This window comes from Spea bombifrons, chromosome 1, assembly GCF_027358695.1.
Source record: "Spea bombifrons isolate aSpeBom1 chromosome 1, aSpeBom1.2.pri, whole genome shotgun sequence".
Lineage (NCBI taxonomy): Eukaryota > Metazoa > Chordata > Amphibia > Anura > Pelobatidae > Spea > Spea bombifrons.
In genome coordinates, this window is record NC_071087.1 from 1682092 (window position 1) to 1702187 (window position 20096).

Here is a 20096-nt window from a genome sequence, read left to right on the forward strand (position 1 = left end):
CTACATTCATTTTTCGTAAGGGCTGGTGACTCAATTAAGTGTATCTTTAACCCCTTTGTGACAAAGGCTGATTTTACTTTTTGTACCCTTCGTGACAATGGCCGTTTTAACATTTCTGCGCTGCTCGTGTTTAGCTGTAATTTTCTTCTTTCCCGTTTACTGAACCCACACACATTAGATATTGTTTTTTTCAGGACAAGAAGGGCTTTCTTTAGATGACATTGTTTTGATTGTATCATATTATTTACTATTAAAAAAAGTATAAAATATGGTGAAAAATTTAGAAAAAATCTAACTTTTAGTTGAAAAATCTTTTACTCATCTATAAAAGGTAATGAAAAAACCTGCTAAATAGATTCTACTATTTGTCCTGAGTTTAGAAATACCCAATGTTCTTATGTTTTTTTGCTTTTTTCTACACATTATGGGGCAATAAGTACAGATAGTGTTTTGCTATTTCAAAGCCATTTTTTCCAAATCAGGTAATTCTTCCCCCCCATGTGCCATTTTGGGTATATTTGAAGCCGGCCAATGCAATTGACCCCATCAAGTCATATATTTTTGAAAACTAGACAGCCCAGGGTATTCCAGATGCTAGTATTTTAACCCTTTCCAGGCACTAATTCTACCATCAGCCTTTGTCAAACTTTGTGGTAGTCATTTTTTTGCATTTGTTTTTTCACACACATTTTACTTCAGGTATGAATTAAAATGTTCTCGTTTATGTCACTATCACAAAACACCCCAATATGTGTTCAGCAACATCTCCTGAGTACAGCGATACCTCACATGAATGATTTTGCCTGGCTGTTTGGGGGCAAAAGGGCCACATTTGGGGCATGCGCATTTTTCAATGTTGAACTTTGGCATTTGGGGATCCACTGCCCATGCCCTATTTGGTACATCTTTGAGCCGGTCCATTTCAGTGTGCCCAACAAAACCATATATTTTTGAAAACTAGACACCCCAGGGTATTTTAAATGCTGGTATTTTAACTCTTTGCATGCACACATTTAACCACCAGAATTTTTTCAAAGTTTGCAGTAGTATTTTTTGTGTGTATTTTCCCCCCACACACCTACTTTATGTATGAATTTACAGCTCCTGGTTTATGCCGCTGTCACACGACACCCCAATATGTGTTCAGCAACATCTCCTGAGTGCAGTGATACCCCACATGCATGGGTTTGTCATTTTTTGGGGGAACTAAAAGGCCACATTTGGTACGTGTGCATTTTTCTAATTGGAAATTAGATGTGTGGCCATCCTTCCCCCCCGTGTTAATTGGGACATTGTTGAACCTGGCCAATTCAATTTACCCCATCAAATCATAAATTTTTTTAAAAGTAGACACCTCATATGCCAGTATTTTAACTCTTTCCAATGCGAGAATTGTTTTAAGCTAATATGCTAATTTTAGAACTTGCTCACAAAAATATATTTTTTCTATATATATTTTATTTTATCTTTTGCCTTTTTTTTAAAAAAAAAAATGTTAACATTTTTTTTTCAACTTGAAGGTTCCCCTGATAGTGACATCAGTTTATTATTATTATTTTTACATTTTGCTGTTTTTTTCTAATTATTATTAATTTTTATTTTTTACTAATCACACTGTGAAAAGAAAGCTGGGCTCCATTGACTTGAATGGTTGAATGCAGTACCTGTATTCAACCTGCAAGTGGAGCCAGAGTTCTCTAGAGGGTCTGGAGACCATCTAGCGAACTTTTTCGTCTTTATTGTTTTTTTTCCCGGGCCGCCGCCATCTTGCTGATGGCGAAGATCACCGGCAGCTGCGGCTGTGACCGCTGTCCGGAGCGGTCACAGTCCATCCCAAGGTAAGTGTTTGGTGTCGCTGGACACCAAACATGCTTTTAAAACGGGCGTCCGCCCCCATACAAAGTATGGCGGATGTTGACGCCCCAGGGAGGGTCCAGAGATGTGCCGATCATGGCGTTGCTGAATGCCTCGAGGTCAAGGCATTACAGCAACGCCGTTTAGGCGTAGAAAGCGAAAATAGATCGCTTTCTGCACCCGTTTAAAGACGTGCCGGTCCTGGCACGTCAATTGTCGTTAACGACTTGATTTTCCGTGATGTGCCCGGACCGTCAATTGTCATCAAGGGGTTAAATAATGACAAGATCCATATGCATACCTCGGAACTCTCCGGGTTTGCACAGAGATTACTGGGTGAAGCACCGCTTCTCCAGTACCCCGGGTGAAGACTCAAATCCTCTGGGTCGCGGGAGTGCGGTCTTGACACACCCCGCTCCCCGTCCACTCACGCCAGAAGCTGTTACAGGAGATTGGGCAGCAGAAAGCAATGCTTCTGCTGTCAGGGGGGAGTCCAGGCTGACAGCCTGATCTCCCGTGTAGCGGCAGGGATGGACGTACCGGTACGTCCATAGGGTATTCTTGAGATGAGTTTTATGGAGGCACCGGTATGTCTATAGGGGACTGAAGGGGTTTAATGTGTTGGGGGAGAACAGCTCCGGAGAATGGTCACTGACTCTACAGGGTCAATCATGCAAGTCAATGGAGCCCAACTTTCACAAATGTGATTAGTGAAATATTAAGAAAGAAGTCCTGGGAACTGGTAGTGAGCAGTTTATGCTGAGTGATTGTCAAATTGGGGGGTAGTCAACTGCTAGTATAATATATTTGCTGGCAAAATACTTGGTACATGTTATAATATTAATTTACTTGCTGTACAAAATCAATCAGTGTTTTGGGGTGTTTACAAATGCATTTGGCTCCCAATAACTTAGCTTGTGTCTTCACATGCTCAGCAGCCATCTTGGAGCTCCAAGATAGCACGTGGTCATTTTATTTACAAACACAAATTATTGCATAATTAATTCAGTATACTTAGTAAGAAACAATTTTTGGTGCTTTTATAGCAAGAACAAAATGCAGACATGATGGCTAGAATGGGGGACTGGTTCCTTGTGGCCAAGGGGACAGGTAAGCCCAGGTAGCCCCATCAGCCATTTTGCCTTTCCCTCTAACAAACACAATGGCATAAATATTTACACACATTTACATTCACATGCTACACACACTAGCACGTTCATGCCAACACACATTCATGCTAACACACAATTACACACAAAAACGGACATTCACCAATTTCATACTCCAACCACTGTTTATATTAGGTTTCCTGAAATGTCTCTCATTGTGCTTTACCAGATGCCCCATTCACACTGCCTGTCCAGTATGGGCATAATTGTCAGGTCCGCAAACAGGACCCTTACTTAGCTCTCGGAAGTGGTTGACGAGCAGGGGGCACAAGCAGAATTGGGACCCAGCATCATCAATTTGACCGTAGCAACACCTCTTCCTAGTCTGTCCTCAGTAGGGCTGTTCTGACCCGTGGTTGATTTACTGTTTATGGACCTTGCTGCCTGCTTTTCAGGATTGGATTAACAGTATTTGAAAGCATTTGAAAGGATATTTTTATTCCTCAAAAGTCCAGAAGAATGTTTCAGGTTATATTCTTCACCAAATAAAAGAGTGTAACAGTTAAAAGGAGGGAAAATGATGGTAGTTTACTGGGGAGAAGCAGATGAAGAAGAGAAATACAGACGACAAGAAGATGCAAGAAAATAAGTGGAGGTGTGGAGGAAACAAGGACACGGAAGTGGTTGTTGGAGACGCTAAGGAGGCATTGAAGGGGAGTGTGAGAGGGAGTGATTGAGAATGTGAGAATGTGAAAAGGCATAACTGAGTATGAGAGAGAGTGAGGGAGGGTGTGGGGCAACAAATATAATTCCAAATGAAACAATTTATCCAAATGTTATATGAAATGAAAGGGCAAGAAACTAAATTTATTGAAAACAAATGGACCAAAAACTAAAAATGTGTCTGATTCTTTCTTGGTCCATGTACACAAGTCTAATATATATACAAATTAACCCAAAGAGCACTCATGGGACTTCACTTTGCACTTCACTTGATTATTGAATTTTTCTATACATATGTTAAAAATAATTTAACACCTTGATGCCCCTTAGGAGGTACCTGCATATCTGAACATCTCCTGTAAAAAAAATAAAAAATCATAGCCACCATTACAGCGTATCCCAACTCACAACATATGCTTGGTATATTAGGGATAGTGTAATTGCTGTCATAGGTAAGTTTAATGAAGGTATAAATGTGGTCTGCCTAACACACAGCCGTGTCAAAAAGAAGGTACACCCTCTTTGAATTCTAGAGTTTTACATATCAGGACATAATAACAATCATCTGTTCTTTAGGTCTAAAAATAAGGTAAATAGAGCCTCAGATGAACAACACATGGCATATTACACTGTGCCATGATTTATTCCACAAAAATAAAGCCAAAATGGAGAAGCCATGCGTGAGAAACTAAGTACACCTTTACTGCTTCCGTAGGAATTAAGATGCTAAGTAGCAGACCGATGCTAATCAAATGCTTTTCAAGAGACTGTCTATTAATGCTTTCTTTTTCAGGAGACTGTATATTAATACCATGGTCATAGAGACCCATATGTCATGTTATTAGGTGATGGTTTTTATTTCTGCTCCCTAGCAAGTATAATTTAGTATTCATGTTAGGTCTTAACAGAATTATGTAACATTTGGGTAAAAATATACACATCAAAAGTCCAGCGTTTGAGGCCAATATGGCAAAAATCTCTACGGCCACCATGTATTTGCCTTTGGTACTCAAGTATGCCGGGATCATCGCAATCCAAACGCTGCAGAACAACAGCATGCTGAAGGTGATGTACTTGGCCTCATTAAAACTGTCCGGTAATGTCCTGGCTAAAAAAGCCATAATAAAGCTAACAGCTGCCAGAAGCCCCATATAACCCAGGACACAGTAGAAGGCAATAACCGAGCCCTCATTACACTGAACGATGATCTTTCCCTGATAAGAATGTTTGTCCAGCTCTTGAAATGGAGGAGAAATAGCTAACCAACAAATATTAATTATCAATTGAATGGATGAGCACAACAATACTATGGAATTAGAGACCTTGGTGCTGACCCAGTTTGCCCAGGGGCTGCCAGGTTTGGTGGCTTTGAAAACAATATAGATCATTATTGTTTTGCCCAGAACAGAAGACACGGCTAATGAGAAGAGGACTCCAAAAGCTGTTTGGCGCAGCATGCAGGTTACATCCTCAGGACGACCAAGGAACAGAAACACACAGAGGAAGCTCAGCATGAGGGAAACCAGGAGAAGGAAGCTGAGGTTCTTGTTATTGGCCTTCACAACAGGTGTGTCTCTGTAGACTGTGAAGATTATTAGTATAACAAGTGTTAACACACAAAGAAGAACCGAGGAACATGATAAAACAATAGAAATGGCATCATTGGTGTATGATAGAAACTCCACCACTTTCGGAATACACTTTTCCTTTGTTTCATTGGACCATTCAATATCTGGACATTTTATGCATTTTTCACTATCTGGGGGAAAAACAAAAAAGCAAAAATTAAAAGTAATCTTTGTGAGTTGAGAGAAAGCAAATATGTATATAGCTTTGGGTAACAGGCCTGTGATAGATTCATTTTTGGGGTGAAAAACTTCGGGATAAGTCATCTTTGAAGCCTTCGATATTGTCAGGGTTCCCGTTTGAGACCCCAACGAAGCCACTCACCTGAGTACCCGCTAACCACGGGTGCCAGGTCCGCGTCACGCCCTCTGCTCCCTTCTTGCCCACCTCCTGCATGGCTGCTTCTGGGCATGCACGCGTGCACCCTCACCAAACTTTATTCATCCCCGAAAGGAAACGGCCGGGAACACGCTCTGATGACATCACTCACAAGGGCGGGGCATCCACCAGTGGATAGTTTAAAACCTAGCACTGAGTATTACTCAGTGCCCAGTTATTGTGCCGTATTGAACCTTTAGCTTATGCTGTGTGCTTTGCTTGCTGTATTCCGTGTACCAGACCCGGCTATTCTATTGGACTTGCTGTATTCCGTGTACCAGACCCGGCTATTCTATTGGACTTGCTGTAATCCGTGTACCAGACCTTGGCTGTTCTGTTTGACTCTGCTGACCTCCATGTTCCTGACCCTGGCTATCCTTGTTGACCCTGGCTTTCGCTGCCCTCCTGACTCAGGCTACTTTGTGTTGCACTTGCCTTGGTGCTTACTTGGGTTGTGATGTCCTGCATTCCACAGATATTAAATGATATATAAATGATGCCTTCTATACTAAACACTCCTACAGATTTCCAACAAACTGCATCTTGCAATGTTAAAAGATTTGTGAGGGATAAAAAGTTGGCATCAAAATGAACTCACTAAAGTGTTAAAATCTAGCAAAAACTGAACAAAATTAAATTATTCTGGACAAAGCAATTTTACTTAATTTCTGGTTCTTTATTAAATTAAGGACAAAATATATATATATATATATATATATATATATATATATATATTAAAAAGTATTTTAAACAGAAATTTGGATAAAATCTTGACAAGATTATCATCAGATTGTTTTCTTTATTTTACAAGATTTAAGATCATTGGGCCAGGGCAAATAGATTTGCAAGAAGAAAATCAGAATTTCAGTGTTTGTGTGTAAATATGTGTAGCAGGGTCCATGTGAGAAGGTTTGTACATGGTTAGAAAAAAGGGCCAGGGATTTCGCCATAACATATGTTACGGCACGTTTATTTGTGATCACTATGGATCATTACCAGTTGGCATACCTGGGAATTGCTGGGTGAGCATTGCTTCTCCGGGTCAAGACCTGAGTCCTCCGGGTCGTGGGAGCAGGGTCTTGCATGCCCCGTTCCCCGCCCATTTTTCCTTTAAATGGGGGGTTAAACAGGAACGCCAGCGTCACAGGACCACCCACTGACTTCAGTGTGGGTGGTCCGGTGGTCGCTATAAAAGCCCCAAAACGTATTTCTTACTACTTATACTGAATGAATTATGCAAGGAAGGTATGCCAATTGGTCCTTGGGACAGGCAGCCAAAAACGGCTGCTTGCTACCACGGAAACAAGTAGGAAAAAAAGACAAAGCATGCTATCAGCTAATCTTATGTCATGCACTGATGTTACATCATAGGTACCCCCTCACTCAAAAATGTCCTAACTCCAATAAAATAATGACAAAAATACAATAAAAACTAAATTGGCTTTTATGTAGTGTAAAGTAAAAATAGACGGATGAGCTTTAGGCCTAAAACTTATAGTTGCAGCTGTAGATGTGCGTATTTTCTAGCCAGAGTTTGTTTCATTAGCACAGTTATGTAACCCCTTTATGTGTGCCTGCGCTCCAATATGTTGTGTACTGTGACCTACCACGGTTTATATGCATATATTGCAGAAGAGGTGGTAACATTTTTGCCATTTGGTTTGGGATTAATGTGAAAGAATTGGGACGGTTACACTTTTTTGAGTTTTTACACTAAACCCTATTTTGTGATGCACGATTTGCCCTAAGCTTGTTTAACCCCTTCATGTCCCTATAAAGGAAACGGTAGATCTACAAAACAGATGACAAGACGCCACTTATGATGCACCAGTACAACTAGTCTTTTTTTGCAGCGGCAGGGAGATCAGAATGTAACAAGCATGCGCCAGGACACCATTATTGGGCTATCAAGCAAACTGATCTCTATCTGTATCATACTGATAACTGCAAAAAAAACCCTCAAAAACATTAAAAACTAATGCTTTCTTCAAAAAGTGTGCAAAAACGTTAAAGGCAACCTTCCCTACTCCCAAACCCGTTAAGACAGAAGAGTTAAAAAATCTAGAACATAAAAACTGGAAAATCTGAAAAAAAAATGCCAAGCCTAATTACGGCAGTTGCTGTCTAGAAGAAGAACTCATGGTTGACCAACATATAGTACAATGTTCTCATTGCAAATGCATGGGATTCTCATTCCCTCCATATACCTTTGCATTTTCCTCCCCCACCTGGCTATTTGACTTGTAGGAGATGGGTTTGGCAGAATAATCATCTGTCACTTACCGTGAGTTGGCACTAGCAAGCACTCCAAAGACTCCTCACATCCTAAGCAAGCACACAAAACACGCCCTTTGATTTTACTGGGGCCTCTTTTCTTTCCTCTGATTGGCTGCTTCGTGTAGCTCGTCGAAACAACCAACCATGGAAGAGCACATGCTGCTGCAACTTTGGGGCTGCGGCTTCTTTCTAAGATAAGTATTTTTTTGTTTTTTTTTTACAGGTTTTAAAAGTGCATTCAGAAGAACCTACAACATACTATAATATGCATGGGGGGTTTATTAATTCTAATGATGAGCTGCTCACTCAATTCGAAATGCAGTACATCATTTATTAGCTATCAAGTATCGATAGACCCTTTCACTACCAGAATAGAATGTATATAAAGTAATTCCTAAATCCTGGGCAAAATCATTGCAAGTCGTGCAAAATCCTACTGTGCAAACTTACAATGAGCCATTCATCAGAGGATCAGGTCCACCCACTACTTACCCTATTTTACCCCTGTATAGGGTATGAACAGCCCTGTAATTTGCATGATTTCTGTATCTTTCATTTTGCAAGATGTTTGTTTTGTGTAATTATCTAAACATTTCCGTGACCAAAGAGCACTCAAAACCACAGCTTCTAAGACTTCTCAAGTAAGTTAATTTACAATGCAAAGCACTTATACATTAGACACCGATTCATGACAAATGACCAGATGATGTAACTTGAGTCCTGTAGGTTCTTCTCGGGAGGAGAGTGCGAGTAGTCATAGAGGTCTATCGTTCGATGTCCCCCAACAAGTTTATTTACGCTTTTTCTAAATTAGTCTGTATGAAGGGTGTACATTTTGTGGCAATGTCACCTCATACCAGTCAAAGAGCCCCTCCATCAGTCCACATAGGTTAAAACACATGCTTGTGTCACTGTCATGGAACAAGTTTGTTCATTATGTTGTTTCCCTTTCTCCCATTAAGTGGTTGGTTGCCCTGGCAACTTTCCAATTCTCATAGCTGAGATTGGGCTATTCCTCCTCCCCTGCATCTTTTCTGTAGTTGGTTTGTCCCGGGTGTTTTCCTGTTCCCCTGGGCATTCTATCTCAGCAGCCTCTGTGAGGAGAGGTTCTCATTATCTACTCCCTTGCAAGGCAATCCGTTTTTACCTTCCCCTTGCAGAAGCGCTTCCACCCTCACCAAAGCGCTTTCTTCTAGAGAAACTCCTTTCCAACATTATACAACCAACAAGTGCCTTTATTTCTGTGACTTTCCTAATAAAGCTAAGAAAATACAGAAGATTTTATAGTGGACGAGTTAAGCTATCTGACCTTATTCATATCCTGGCATTTGACATTCATATCCAGGCATCTGACCCTGGGGTTCCAGAATAGTCACTCATGTTACACTCATACCTAATGTGAATTTATAATTAAGAATTCAAGGCTTTCTTAAACATTTTATTATTTAATATGATTGCTATTACAATGGGAACCCCTCCTTGGACTTTATTGGTGGACTTTTTACCTTGGATTTCTATTGTGCCTTATGGTATTTTGACCCTTCTAGGTATGTTTACTTATTGTTCGGGGGGGAGACCATATATTTGCGGTTATTGGAGGTAGAACCATAGAAGGAAATAGCAGTCTAAAGGCTGTCCAGTGCCCTGCTATCCTCCACAGCATTTATGAAACTTCTTGCTCCTGAAATGCGTATTCTCCAGCCCCCGAGGTGTAACTTTTCTCTACTTCGTTTCAATCACGCTGGAACCGATCTGCACTGAAGTACCTCAAGTGAGGAGTTACACTAACTTTGAAAAGGATAGGACTAGAGGGACCAGACTTGCAGGCCCGGACTGGCCATCAGGCACACCGGACTGACTGGGCCTATGCGGCCTCTACGGCCGCATTAACGCAGGGCATAAGGGGTACCTGCCCCTTAAGCCTGCAGCAACTGCGACCGGGCGGGTCCGCCACCAGGGCCGGCCTTAGGGGTGTGTGGCCGCACAGGGCTTAAATTAAAACATCAGGGTTTTTTTTGTTGTTTTTTTTTTTAACTTTATTTAACATCCTCCATGTTAAATAAAGTGTGTGAATCACTGTGGCTCTTATCTATTAGCATATCAGTGTGCGTATGCGTTTAAGTGTTGCCTAAAACATTCCAAGGATTTTACTGATGTGTGAAAATGTGATAAAAAAAGTTTATAAATACCCTACACGTTCCTCTGCTCCCAAATAACACTCCTCACAAGTGTTCAGAGAATCAATATATCGAAAAAGGGGCGCATGAACATGTGGAGAAAAATAAATAAAAGAAACAATAGTGTAAAAAATTCAAATCCAAAAAATTGTAATCTGTTTTTCTCCACATGTTCATGCGCCCCTTTTTCGATATAAGGATTTTACTGATATAGAATGGGTTGTGCGTTACCAGATATATTGGATATCTCTCCCTCCGAGCACTGGACACAGTCGTAGCAACAGGTTTGTGTTCCTGGTCTTAAGACTTTTCTGTATCCTGGCAAACAGTTCTCTGAACACTGAGACCTTGGAGGCTATAAAAATGGAAAATAAAAAGGTGATCATTATAATTATTTATATTAAAAAAACCACAATACCCCTGCCTTTCTAGTAGTTCACATATAATATCTGCTTACAGAAAAACTAAACAATATAATAAACATATAACTTGACCGGCCGCACAGAGCCCTGGTCTCGACTGTCAGACTCATCATATCTCAGCCCTTACTGGATGTTGGAGTGCAGGGCGCGGGAGTGGAAGAACGCATACAGTGATAGACTTCACACACTTCACAAATGAGACAAAAGCGGCATGTTTGGATATAGGTATATTAAACAAAGCAGATACATCTCACCATAAGTAGCAGGGTAGGAGGCATATCATGTATACAGACAGCTGGGGAGCATGAAGGGGAAATCCAAGAGACAGAAGCCGAGTCCGGCATGAACTATAGCTCCAATATAATTTAATGAACTCACAACTCTGTTACTGGGAGGTGGGGTAATAAAGACTGTTCATTAGGTCAGGTGTGAATGGCATAGGCTTCAGGTGAGGGAGGCAATGATATAGCATAACCAAACACAGCTGAACATAAATACACAGAACATGGATTATATACATAGCCAGACAAGACATACATGGTACAGCACGCCACACAAAGGACAGGGAACAAGGCAATGAACACAGGGGATGGAGTGAGGAGATCCTCAGATGAATAAGGGAGAAGAGGGCAGAGGTACATAAAATACAGACACACAAATAAACAAGACAGCAAGCTGTGGAGAAGAGTTCATCTCCAGGCAGACCTTTCAAGGGGCGTCCATGCCTGGCAGTTTCCAGGGCTGGGGCTGAATCCTGACATCGACCCTGATCTCTCTGTGTATTCTTGGTGCCAGGAGTTGCTAAAGTGTGGCACAGCTGGGCAGAAATGGGGTGAACATATATATTGTATTTGCATTATAATGAACTTTGTGCCGGGTAAAGAAGGGTAGAAAGGCTCTGTTGGCGCTTGAGATGCTGTCTTCTATCTATGATATAGATGGACATGTAAACTAGGGCACAAAGTCATGTGACTACACACGCACAAACATATTCATATTATTATTCACGCTAATGTCATGACATATTTCAGATTATGAAGGAGGAAACTGCAGTTCTGGCACTCCATTCCCTCTACTGTTCTCCTGCTTTGGCCATATAAGCAGTTTTAGTATTATTTTATAACTAAATATTAATTATTAATTAAAATATTAATTTGTTCTGCATAAATACTTAAGAAATCAAACATAAATAAAAAGAAATCTCACCTGATTATTATTATTCCTCCACGTTATTGATTCTGTATTTATAATCAGCCGCTGACCGTCCGGTGCGAACTCTCTGAAGCTCCCCACGTTTCTGATAAGGGTGGAGATGTTAGGTAGTCTTACCCAGTTAACAATATTAAAACGAAATCCAAACTCTTTAAGCGTCTCGTTGAAAAATGAACCACCAGATTCCAAAAAATATTTGACCTTTTTTATATAGTGAAATATCTGTAAAGAGGGAAAAGAAAAAATGTCGGTGCGCTAAGCTAGTCTCAGGCTCAAATAATACAAATGTATAATATGAGGCCTACCAAGCAGTGTGAGCCGCTGCAAATACAGTGTATTGGCTGTACAATGTATACAAAAAACAAAATACTGTCTGCGCTTCTCACCCTAATAAAGTTGGCAACAAATATATAAACATAATATAAATGAGAGGTTTTGGTTATATGAATTGGCCAAAGCATAATTAAGCTCACCCGCCACGTCAAGGCACACTCTCAATAGGGTGAGAACCTACTCTCACCTCCTACATAGTGGGCACACAAAGCAGTTTATACGGCTACCAAAACCTTATTAATGTGTTGGGGGAGGTGCAATTAAACCTCCTCCCCATTAACCCCTGGACAGCGAGCTGCAACCAGACTGATGAGGAGCCAACATTTAAGGTTTAATTGCACCTCCCCCGACACATTAATCTGGTTTTAGTAGCAGTATAAACTGCTTTGTGTGCTCAGAGGATACTGAGCATGAATGGAGAAGGTGAGAAGGGTAACAGAAGTAAAAAAAACCCCACAAACACCATGAAAGAGAGACACAAACGCAACTACGTTTTGAGGGAGAGGGAATAAAGAAAGAGATGAGAATGATATTGAGAGGTGTGTGTTGCGTTAATGGAGACAATGCATGTTAAAATGTAAGGGAAAACATTGAATTACATTGAGACTGTTAAATTTACATTTTAGTTTCACCAATAACTTTAGTATACGTTCAGGTTTTGTAACCTCTTGGGCTTCTTTCATTCTTCCACTTTCCTATTAAGGATTGAATCTGATCCAATGTATAAAACACTGGCTTTGAGTTTCATTCTGTTACCTCCACCTTTTGCTCTTACACATCATACTAACTTCCCTACTCATGATGATGGAACTGGACCTTATTTTTTTCTAGCATGTGCCCTCTGAGCAACTTCTCTATTTCTCCTTTCCCCCATCTCTGACCATTTCTTCCCAACAACCCTGTCTGACATGAGAACTAAACTTTCTCAATCTCAATCAGAAATTCCCAATCCAATTACTCCCTCTCCCAATCTCATACATGTCATGCCCTAACCTTGCTTCCTCTTTTTAAAAACATTGCCTGCATTCGTCCCTTCCTAACACAATATGCTATCTCCCGTCATGATAACTGTAACGCTGTCATAGCAAATCTCCCTCTTAAACGTCTCACCCCTCTGCAATCCAACATGAACGCTGCAGCCAGATTTATCTTCCTCACCCACCCTTTACTCACACCACTCCCCTCTGTCAGTCTTTTCACTGACTGTGCACTTCAGGATTCATTCCAAAGCTTACCTTCAAAGCGGTTCCCCGACTTACATCTCCTCACTCATCTCTAAATACATTCCCCTATGGTTTCTCTGCTTATCCTCTGGAATGCCCTCCCCTTCCCATCCATCTTTTACTCTGCCTTTGGTCTTTCACAAAATCCCTCAAAACCCACTTTTTTTTAAGGACTCCTACAACCTTACACGTTAACCCCCTTCCTCTCACATTCCTTCGCTCACCTTTCCTAGTCCTCCTCCTTCAATACTGATACTAGTGTGGCTGGCCCATCTCAAACAGTGGCACTTTAACCTCTTGTGTATTACCCCCTTAGGTCAGGGCCATCTTCACCTGTTGTTTCTTTAAGTCAAATTGTTATGTTATTTACTACTTGTCGAATCCTGTTTATCCATTGTACAGAGTTGCAGAATATGATGGCGCTATATAAATCAATACTAAACATCCATCGTGTCGTACTCACCTGATGGTTATAACTATACTCCTTGAGATTTAAGTGCAAATAATGTAAGGCGTTAGCCATAGCGAGTACGGAATAAAACACATGAGATGATACCGCTGTAGGCACATAATTTCTGTCATAAATTGCATATTTTTCTCCAGTGCAGTTATGCAGAGAGATCTTATAGAGCTTTGAATACATTTTATTCTTTTGTGAATTTTCTGACAAACAGTTAAAATCTGTTATCCAGATATCTTCAAGGAGTTTGTCCTTTGGGTAGTTTGAAGGATGGATATTAGGAAAGAAATCTCCGGTATCTGGTAACGGTGCCGGACGCAGGTCTACGGCCAAGGTGCCGTTCAGGGCTTCAATATAGTATTCTGTGAGATAAAAGTTGGAGGCCCAGGATGGAGGAAGGATCATTGTTTTATCAGTAAACATATTAGCAAAACCAATGATAATATCAAGAATCGCCAGACTGAAAGATCCACAAAGTATAATAACTTCAGCAGATGACTTTTGGACAATTTCTATTTTCCTCTTAATAATATGACGCATGCCATCTGATAAATTTATTTTTACGGTGTAAGCCACACAGATCCCGTGACTGGCCATATATTTTACGAGCTCCTGTGTCTCTTTTTCCCCGCTGTCATCATCTGAAGTCAGAATTCCCACCCAAGTCCATCCAAAGTACTTCAGAAGCTGACATATAACTTTGAGGTGGATATGGTTGTTCTTCCATGTCTGGAAGAAGTGTGAATGAACACGTCTGTTATCGACCTCGTAGTCTGATGCTCCATAACTAATCTACAAAACATGACATAAAATGTACACGTTAATTTTTTTTTTTATATTTAATGTATGGTATGAGGCTCCCACCCTCCTTACGTAAACTTTAGTTTTTGCGCCATTGCTGTAGATGCAGCAGACGTGATCTCCACATGCTGCACCAGTCTGCCTCATCTACATCAACGCTGGGAATAAAAAATCAGGGCGGAACTAAAGTTTCTGCTGGTGTTGCCGGGGGAACCGCATTTTCGCCGGACCGCACCACCGAAAGCACTCTGCAGTCTTCTGATCCGGCCTTCCAGACACCCTGGAGAAGGTAAAAATGCTAAACCCCGATTATAGGCCGCACCCCCACTTTAAAGATTTAAATTATGGGAAAAAAGTGCATGTGAACCCTCTGTATTTAATTGTATTTAGTCTTCTCTTGATTGTAGACTTTATGATACTCCTGGAGAGTGTTTTTCATGTGGTAAGATGTTGTGAAGGGGCTTTCTTTACCAAGGAGATAATTCTGCGATCAACCACTACAGTTTTTGGCTTTTTGGTGTGGATGAGCTTACCAGTTCCTGAAACGGCCTCCCAATCATCCAATTACTTTTGAGCCCCTGGATATGGGGGGACTACGTATGAATGGATGTAAATACTCTCAATTAAAACTGAAAGTCTTCCAATCCATTTCTGAAAATCGTATTGACCTTTGGAAATGACTCACCTGAGCGTATCCGTACACCCCCAGTACCTGCGCTATGGGGACTGTTGTTATCGCATGCTGATCCCCAATAAATCCGGCCACCCTGTTAGAATCCATACAGGAATAATTAGGGATTGTTTTCTTTGGTCCAGATAATATCTGAATAATGCTTTTCACAGCTTTACCCGCGTATAAACACGAGTCGTATAAATGGTATCCCAGCGTGATATTTGGTAAAATATTTGGGTCCAGGTTCACATGCTCAATGGAGAAAAGAAAAAGTAGAATATTTATATAATCACGGGGATTAGGCCTGCAAAAAAAGTAAAAAAATAAGAATTAAAAAAACAGTATACATGCTATGATATATATAATATATAGTTTTATTATATATATTATGTAACATATATTTTATGTAACTTTATATATTTTTCTATGTTGGCTGAATAAAAATGTATCAACTTCAACTACAGACAGAATTTTATATTTAATTTGAATGTCTAGCTGGAAAAATGTGGGTGAAAAGTCATGTTGGTAAACCTTACTGCTAATTTCTAGTATTATTTGATAATTAACGCTTTAGCGATAGATAATAAAATAATTCACTTTTATGTTGGATATTTGTCAATTTTTGCTTGATGGCTTTCTTCCATTTTGTTTCTCTCAGTGACTTGAGCCAAGTAGTAACTCAGTGTGGAGCAGTGCCAAATACCGTAATAACCCTAAATTACCAGAAAAAAAAAGTATGCTAAAAAAAATATAAAATTATAAAGTCCCCACCAAATGGTATAGAAAAAATATATATAAAGAGGGAATACAACCTTTCACAAATACAGGTCTTCTGCAATGCAACCCTTTTCAGAATTTTAAATCCGGGAATAACATGAAAAATACATAAAGAAAAAACAGTAGCGTGGTATGTAAAAGTAAAGAAAACCCCACGACACAATCTTGTAGATGTAGATATGCAGATTTCAGTAAGTTATCTAGTAAGTAGAAAAATGCTTGGACGGACTCCCACGCGTTTCGCCTGCTCTAACTTTACAAAGAAATGTTATTGTATAATCAGCCATCAGAGTCAAGAATGTAGCAATCTAGAATTTCAATAACTGCTTTAAAACAACATATACTCTGTCCATGAATAGGAGGAATAGAAGATACATTTAATAGCACATACATCCCCATGTTGTTATTTTGTATAAATAGAAGAAAATAACCCATAGCTTAATAGAAAACTGAATGAATTCTCTTTTCAACAATAATGTATCTTTTTTCAACCAAAACTGACCTACCTGGCACAGAAGAGTATTTTCGGTGGTTTCTTTTTATAATAAGCCCTTACCACGTATGAATTTACCGTAAACACTGCCCCAATGATGATGTCTCCATCCTGGAAATAGTCATAGTCCTCATATGCTTGCACCAGTTGGAGGCTACAGGCCGGAGCCGGACTCTGGAACACAATTCTAGAGAAACACAGGAGGATCACGCAGAGAGGCACAACAGATTTCACTGCAGCTATAGACACGGTGCTCCTCCATAACGCGGTAAAGAGCATCGCCATAGGATTTAGAGGACGAGGCACCACATAGAATAACAAAACCCTCTGCACGTGCGTCAATGTAAAGAGAGTGAGCCATCTCCTCTTCTTTTATACAGTTCTGTGTGATACATTTTGCTGGCTCCTGATATAGTAGCCTCTGTGGGTTGGGAAAACTATTCTGTCCTATTCCTCCTGCGTATTTCACAGATAAATGCAGTAACCTTACATTTCTCAGTCCCTAGCCGGGTTCAGCTGAACAGCACTTATTGAAACATGTTTGTAACTTGGAAAATATGAGATATTGTAAGGATACTTTTTACAAAAGATTATCAAGCTAAATAGATGATAGATGGACGTCGATAGATATAGAGACATTTCCTATAATAATATATACTTATGGTTTTGGAAGAATCTGGTACATTCTAGAATAAGAAACAAAAACTGTCTGCGCTTCTTACCCTAATAAAGTTGGCAACAAATATTTAAACATAATATAAATGAGAGGTTTTGGTTATATGAATTGGCCAAAGCATAATTAAGCTCACCCGCCACGTCAAGGCACACTCTCAATAGGGTGAGAACCTACTCTCACCTCCTACATAGTGGGCACACAAAGCAGTTTATACTGCTACCAAAACCTTATTAATGTGTTGGGGGAGGTGCAATTAAACCTCCTCCCTATTAACCCCTGGACAGCAAGCTGCAACCAGACTGATGAGGAGCCAACAACCTCAAATATGTGCAAACAGGGAAAAGAAAAAATGTCGGTGCGCTAAGCTAGTCACAGGGGTCACATTCTAGAATAATAAAGTATTAAAATGTCATATATATATTTGATATTGATTAAAAGGACAGTTTAATGTAACTGACACCCTACTGAGAGAGGAAGAATGAATGTGTAAGTACCCTGTGAGTAACCTTAAACCTCTGTGGGCACTTTTATATGCTTTTTTCTAAATGAAAATAAAAAATAAAGTCACAACAGCTGCAACTGGCCTCCTCCTCCGTGATCCAAAGATTTTGGCCACTGATGAAGTGTCAGGAAAGTGTTCTCACTGAAATCAATGTGAGCGCTTTCTGTACATGCTCATGAGGTTTGGATAAATGTTGTATAGATTAACTTTTCAGTAGTACTAAATTCTTCCCATTAGAAAGGCTTCATGTCCTTGCATTTCCTCATCCTCGCATGGCCTCGCAAACAACTTGCATTTTACTGCAAGCTGTATAGAGTGCAGGCATGAGAGGGCATGCAACATCAGTCACGTTAATCTTTATCTTAGCTGACCGCTCGATGTCTAGGTGGATAGTTCTCAAAGAAATAAAGAAGAAATGTAAACTTCACCTTATTAAAACTACTGAATATTTATATTTATTGATGCCTCTTTTCAATTGATATATATTCCCAGGGGTCATGGAGACAGATTTTCCTTGCTTCTGGTGAGAACATGCAAGGTTTAATATAATTTTCATTCCCTTGTTGCAATCACATGCCTTTGCACATTGCTCACATTTTAGTGAAAATGCACATTGTATTGCAAGTATTAGTAAGGAAGGACATGCTACCTCAGTTGAGCCTGGGCAGTCAATGTCTGGTCCAACATTCTTAACCCACTGATGTGATTGGAATAGTTCTGAGGTTTCCTAGCTACTCCTAGCTATAAGGTAGTATGCACAGGGTGTTGCACATAGTTGCAGATGGAAATGGTTAACATCACAAGTATGACATGTCATATGGTATGCACTCACATCTTTCTAATACCTCTACCTAAGACACACTCGGATGTCGCATATGACATCAATATACATTACAATGCCAAGCCTTTTTATAAAATCCCTTAAACGCAATCACTGCTCAGTTGTTTCAGTGTCTCTGTGGTTTATGAATGGGAAAGGGCAGCTGCTCAGACTGTTCACTGGTTGATGCCAGACGAGCCCTCTGTCAGCAACCAATAGAGTCGCTCTTACGGACCTTAAAATCCTGGAGCCAACGCTGGGTTTTCTGCGTAGTGATCACCCACACGGATGAAGCCGAGGTGGATCTCGGCAGAATGACAAGTGTTGGATAGGGTGTTAGGGATTTATTTTTCTCACACTATTATTTTTTTGGGTTAGTACGCTAGAGATATATTTTTCTCACACTATTAGCTTTTTCTCCCTTGTGGAACCCCTGCTATATTACGGAAGACTTAAGATCGGCTAAAGGCAGTGACTTATATGGGGGAAGGGACCAGAGAAATTATCTAGAAGATAATTAGGGATTTTGTCTTAACTAATTGGCTAGAAGGCTTGTTGTTCCCTCAGAAATCTCATGGTGCTGCCACAACCACAGGGGATTCTGGGTAGGTGCATGCAAATAAGGTTAAGCCTTCTGGCTTGTCTGGTGTCTGTAGATGAGTGTTTAATAATGCTTCTACATACCCCTAAATTTTAGTGGAAGGGTCTTTCATCACCTTTACCCACCATAACTTATGTAATGGTATTTCTTGGTTACCCCAAGCCTCAAGTATTAAGCCAGTATCCCAACTTCATGCTGACGAGCCCCATTAAGGACAAAACAGCTGTCCATGAGTGGTGGTCAGGTATCACTAACACCATTGATCCCGCAGGTTGTGCAGCCATGGACACCCCCTTGATGCTGGAGGAGCTGCACTCTGCCGCTAAATCCTTCAGGAAGGGCAGGACACCGGGCAATGATGGTTTCCCAGCCGAGCTATACATAACGCTGTGGGACCTCATTGGCCCGGACCTCATCGACCTGTATAAAGAGATGGTGGTGGAGGTCAGGATGCCCTCCACGCTGAGAGAGGGAATGATCACGATCTTGTATAAGCGGAAGGGGGAGAGATGTGACCTTAAAAATTGACGTCCCATCTCTCTCCTGAATGTGGACTTGGCAAGATCCTTGCCAAGGTACTAGCCACCAGGTTAAAGAACGTCATTGTGCAGATTGTTCGACCTGCGGCATCCCAGGGCGCCAAATCACAGACAACCTTGCCCTCATCAGGGACACGATCTACTACATCAAGGACCGCAACGTCCGTGCCGCTCTGGTCACCCTAGACCAAGAGAAGGCATTTGATCGACGTGGTTTTATGGAACAGGTACTGCGGAGGTTCGGGCTGGGGGAGATGTTCTGTTCTTATGCTAACCTTATGTACCTTGATATCCGCAGCTCGGTGCAGTTGAAAGGCTGGAAGACTGACCCCTTTCCTATCCTCTCTGGGGTCAGACAAGGCTGCCCTCTCTCACCTCTTCTTTTTGTCTGTTCTATAGAGCTCTTCGCCGAGTGCATCA

At 40.7% G+C, this 20096-nt stretch overlaps 1 protein-coding gene across 1 annotated transcript; it reads right to left on the reverse strand.

Moving 5' to 3' along the window:
• Positions 1-4519: 4519 nt before the first annotated feature.
• LOC128467632 (vomeronasal type-2 receptor 26-like) lies at positions 4520-16817 on the reverse strand. Its single transcript, XM_053449311.1, has 6 exons — positions 16617-16817; positions 15281-15520; positions 14401-14586; positions 11896-12000; positions 10376-10499; positions 4520-5445 (listed from the first exon to the last, which is right to left on the reverse strand). Exons 1-6 carry the CDS (start codon positions 16815-16817, stop codon positions 4520-4522), a joined length of 1782 nt encoding a protein of 593 aa, XP_053305286.1.
• Between the last annotated feature and the right edge of the window lie 3279 nt (positions 16818-20096).

Excerpts from the sequence above, each read along its gene's own strand:
- LOC128467632 (XM_053449311.1), bottom strand. The coding sequence starts at position 16,817 with ATGCTCTTTACCGCGTTATGGAGGAGCACCGTGTCTATAGCTGCAGTG. Across the intron at positions 15,521-16,616 it reads TCATTGGGGCAGTGTTTACG|CATGTGAACCTGGACCCAAA; the intron begins GTAAATTCATAC and ends TTCTCCATTGAG. Across the intron at positions 10,500-11,895 it reads GTTTTAATATTGTTAACTGG|CCTCCAAGGTCTCAGTGTTC; the intron begins GTAAGACTACCT and ends CCATTTTTATAG.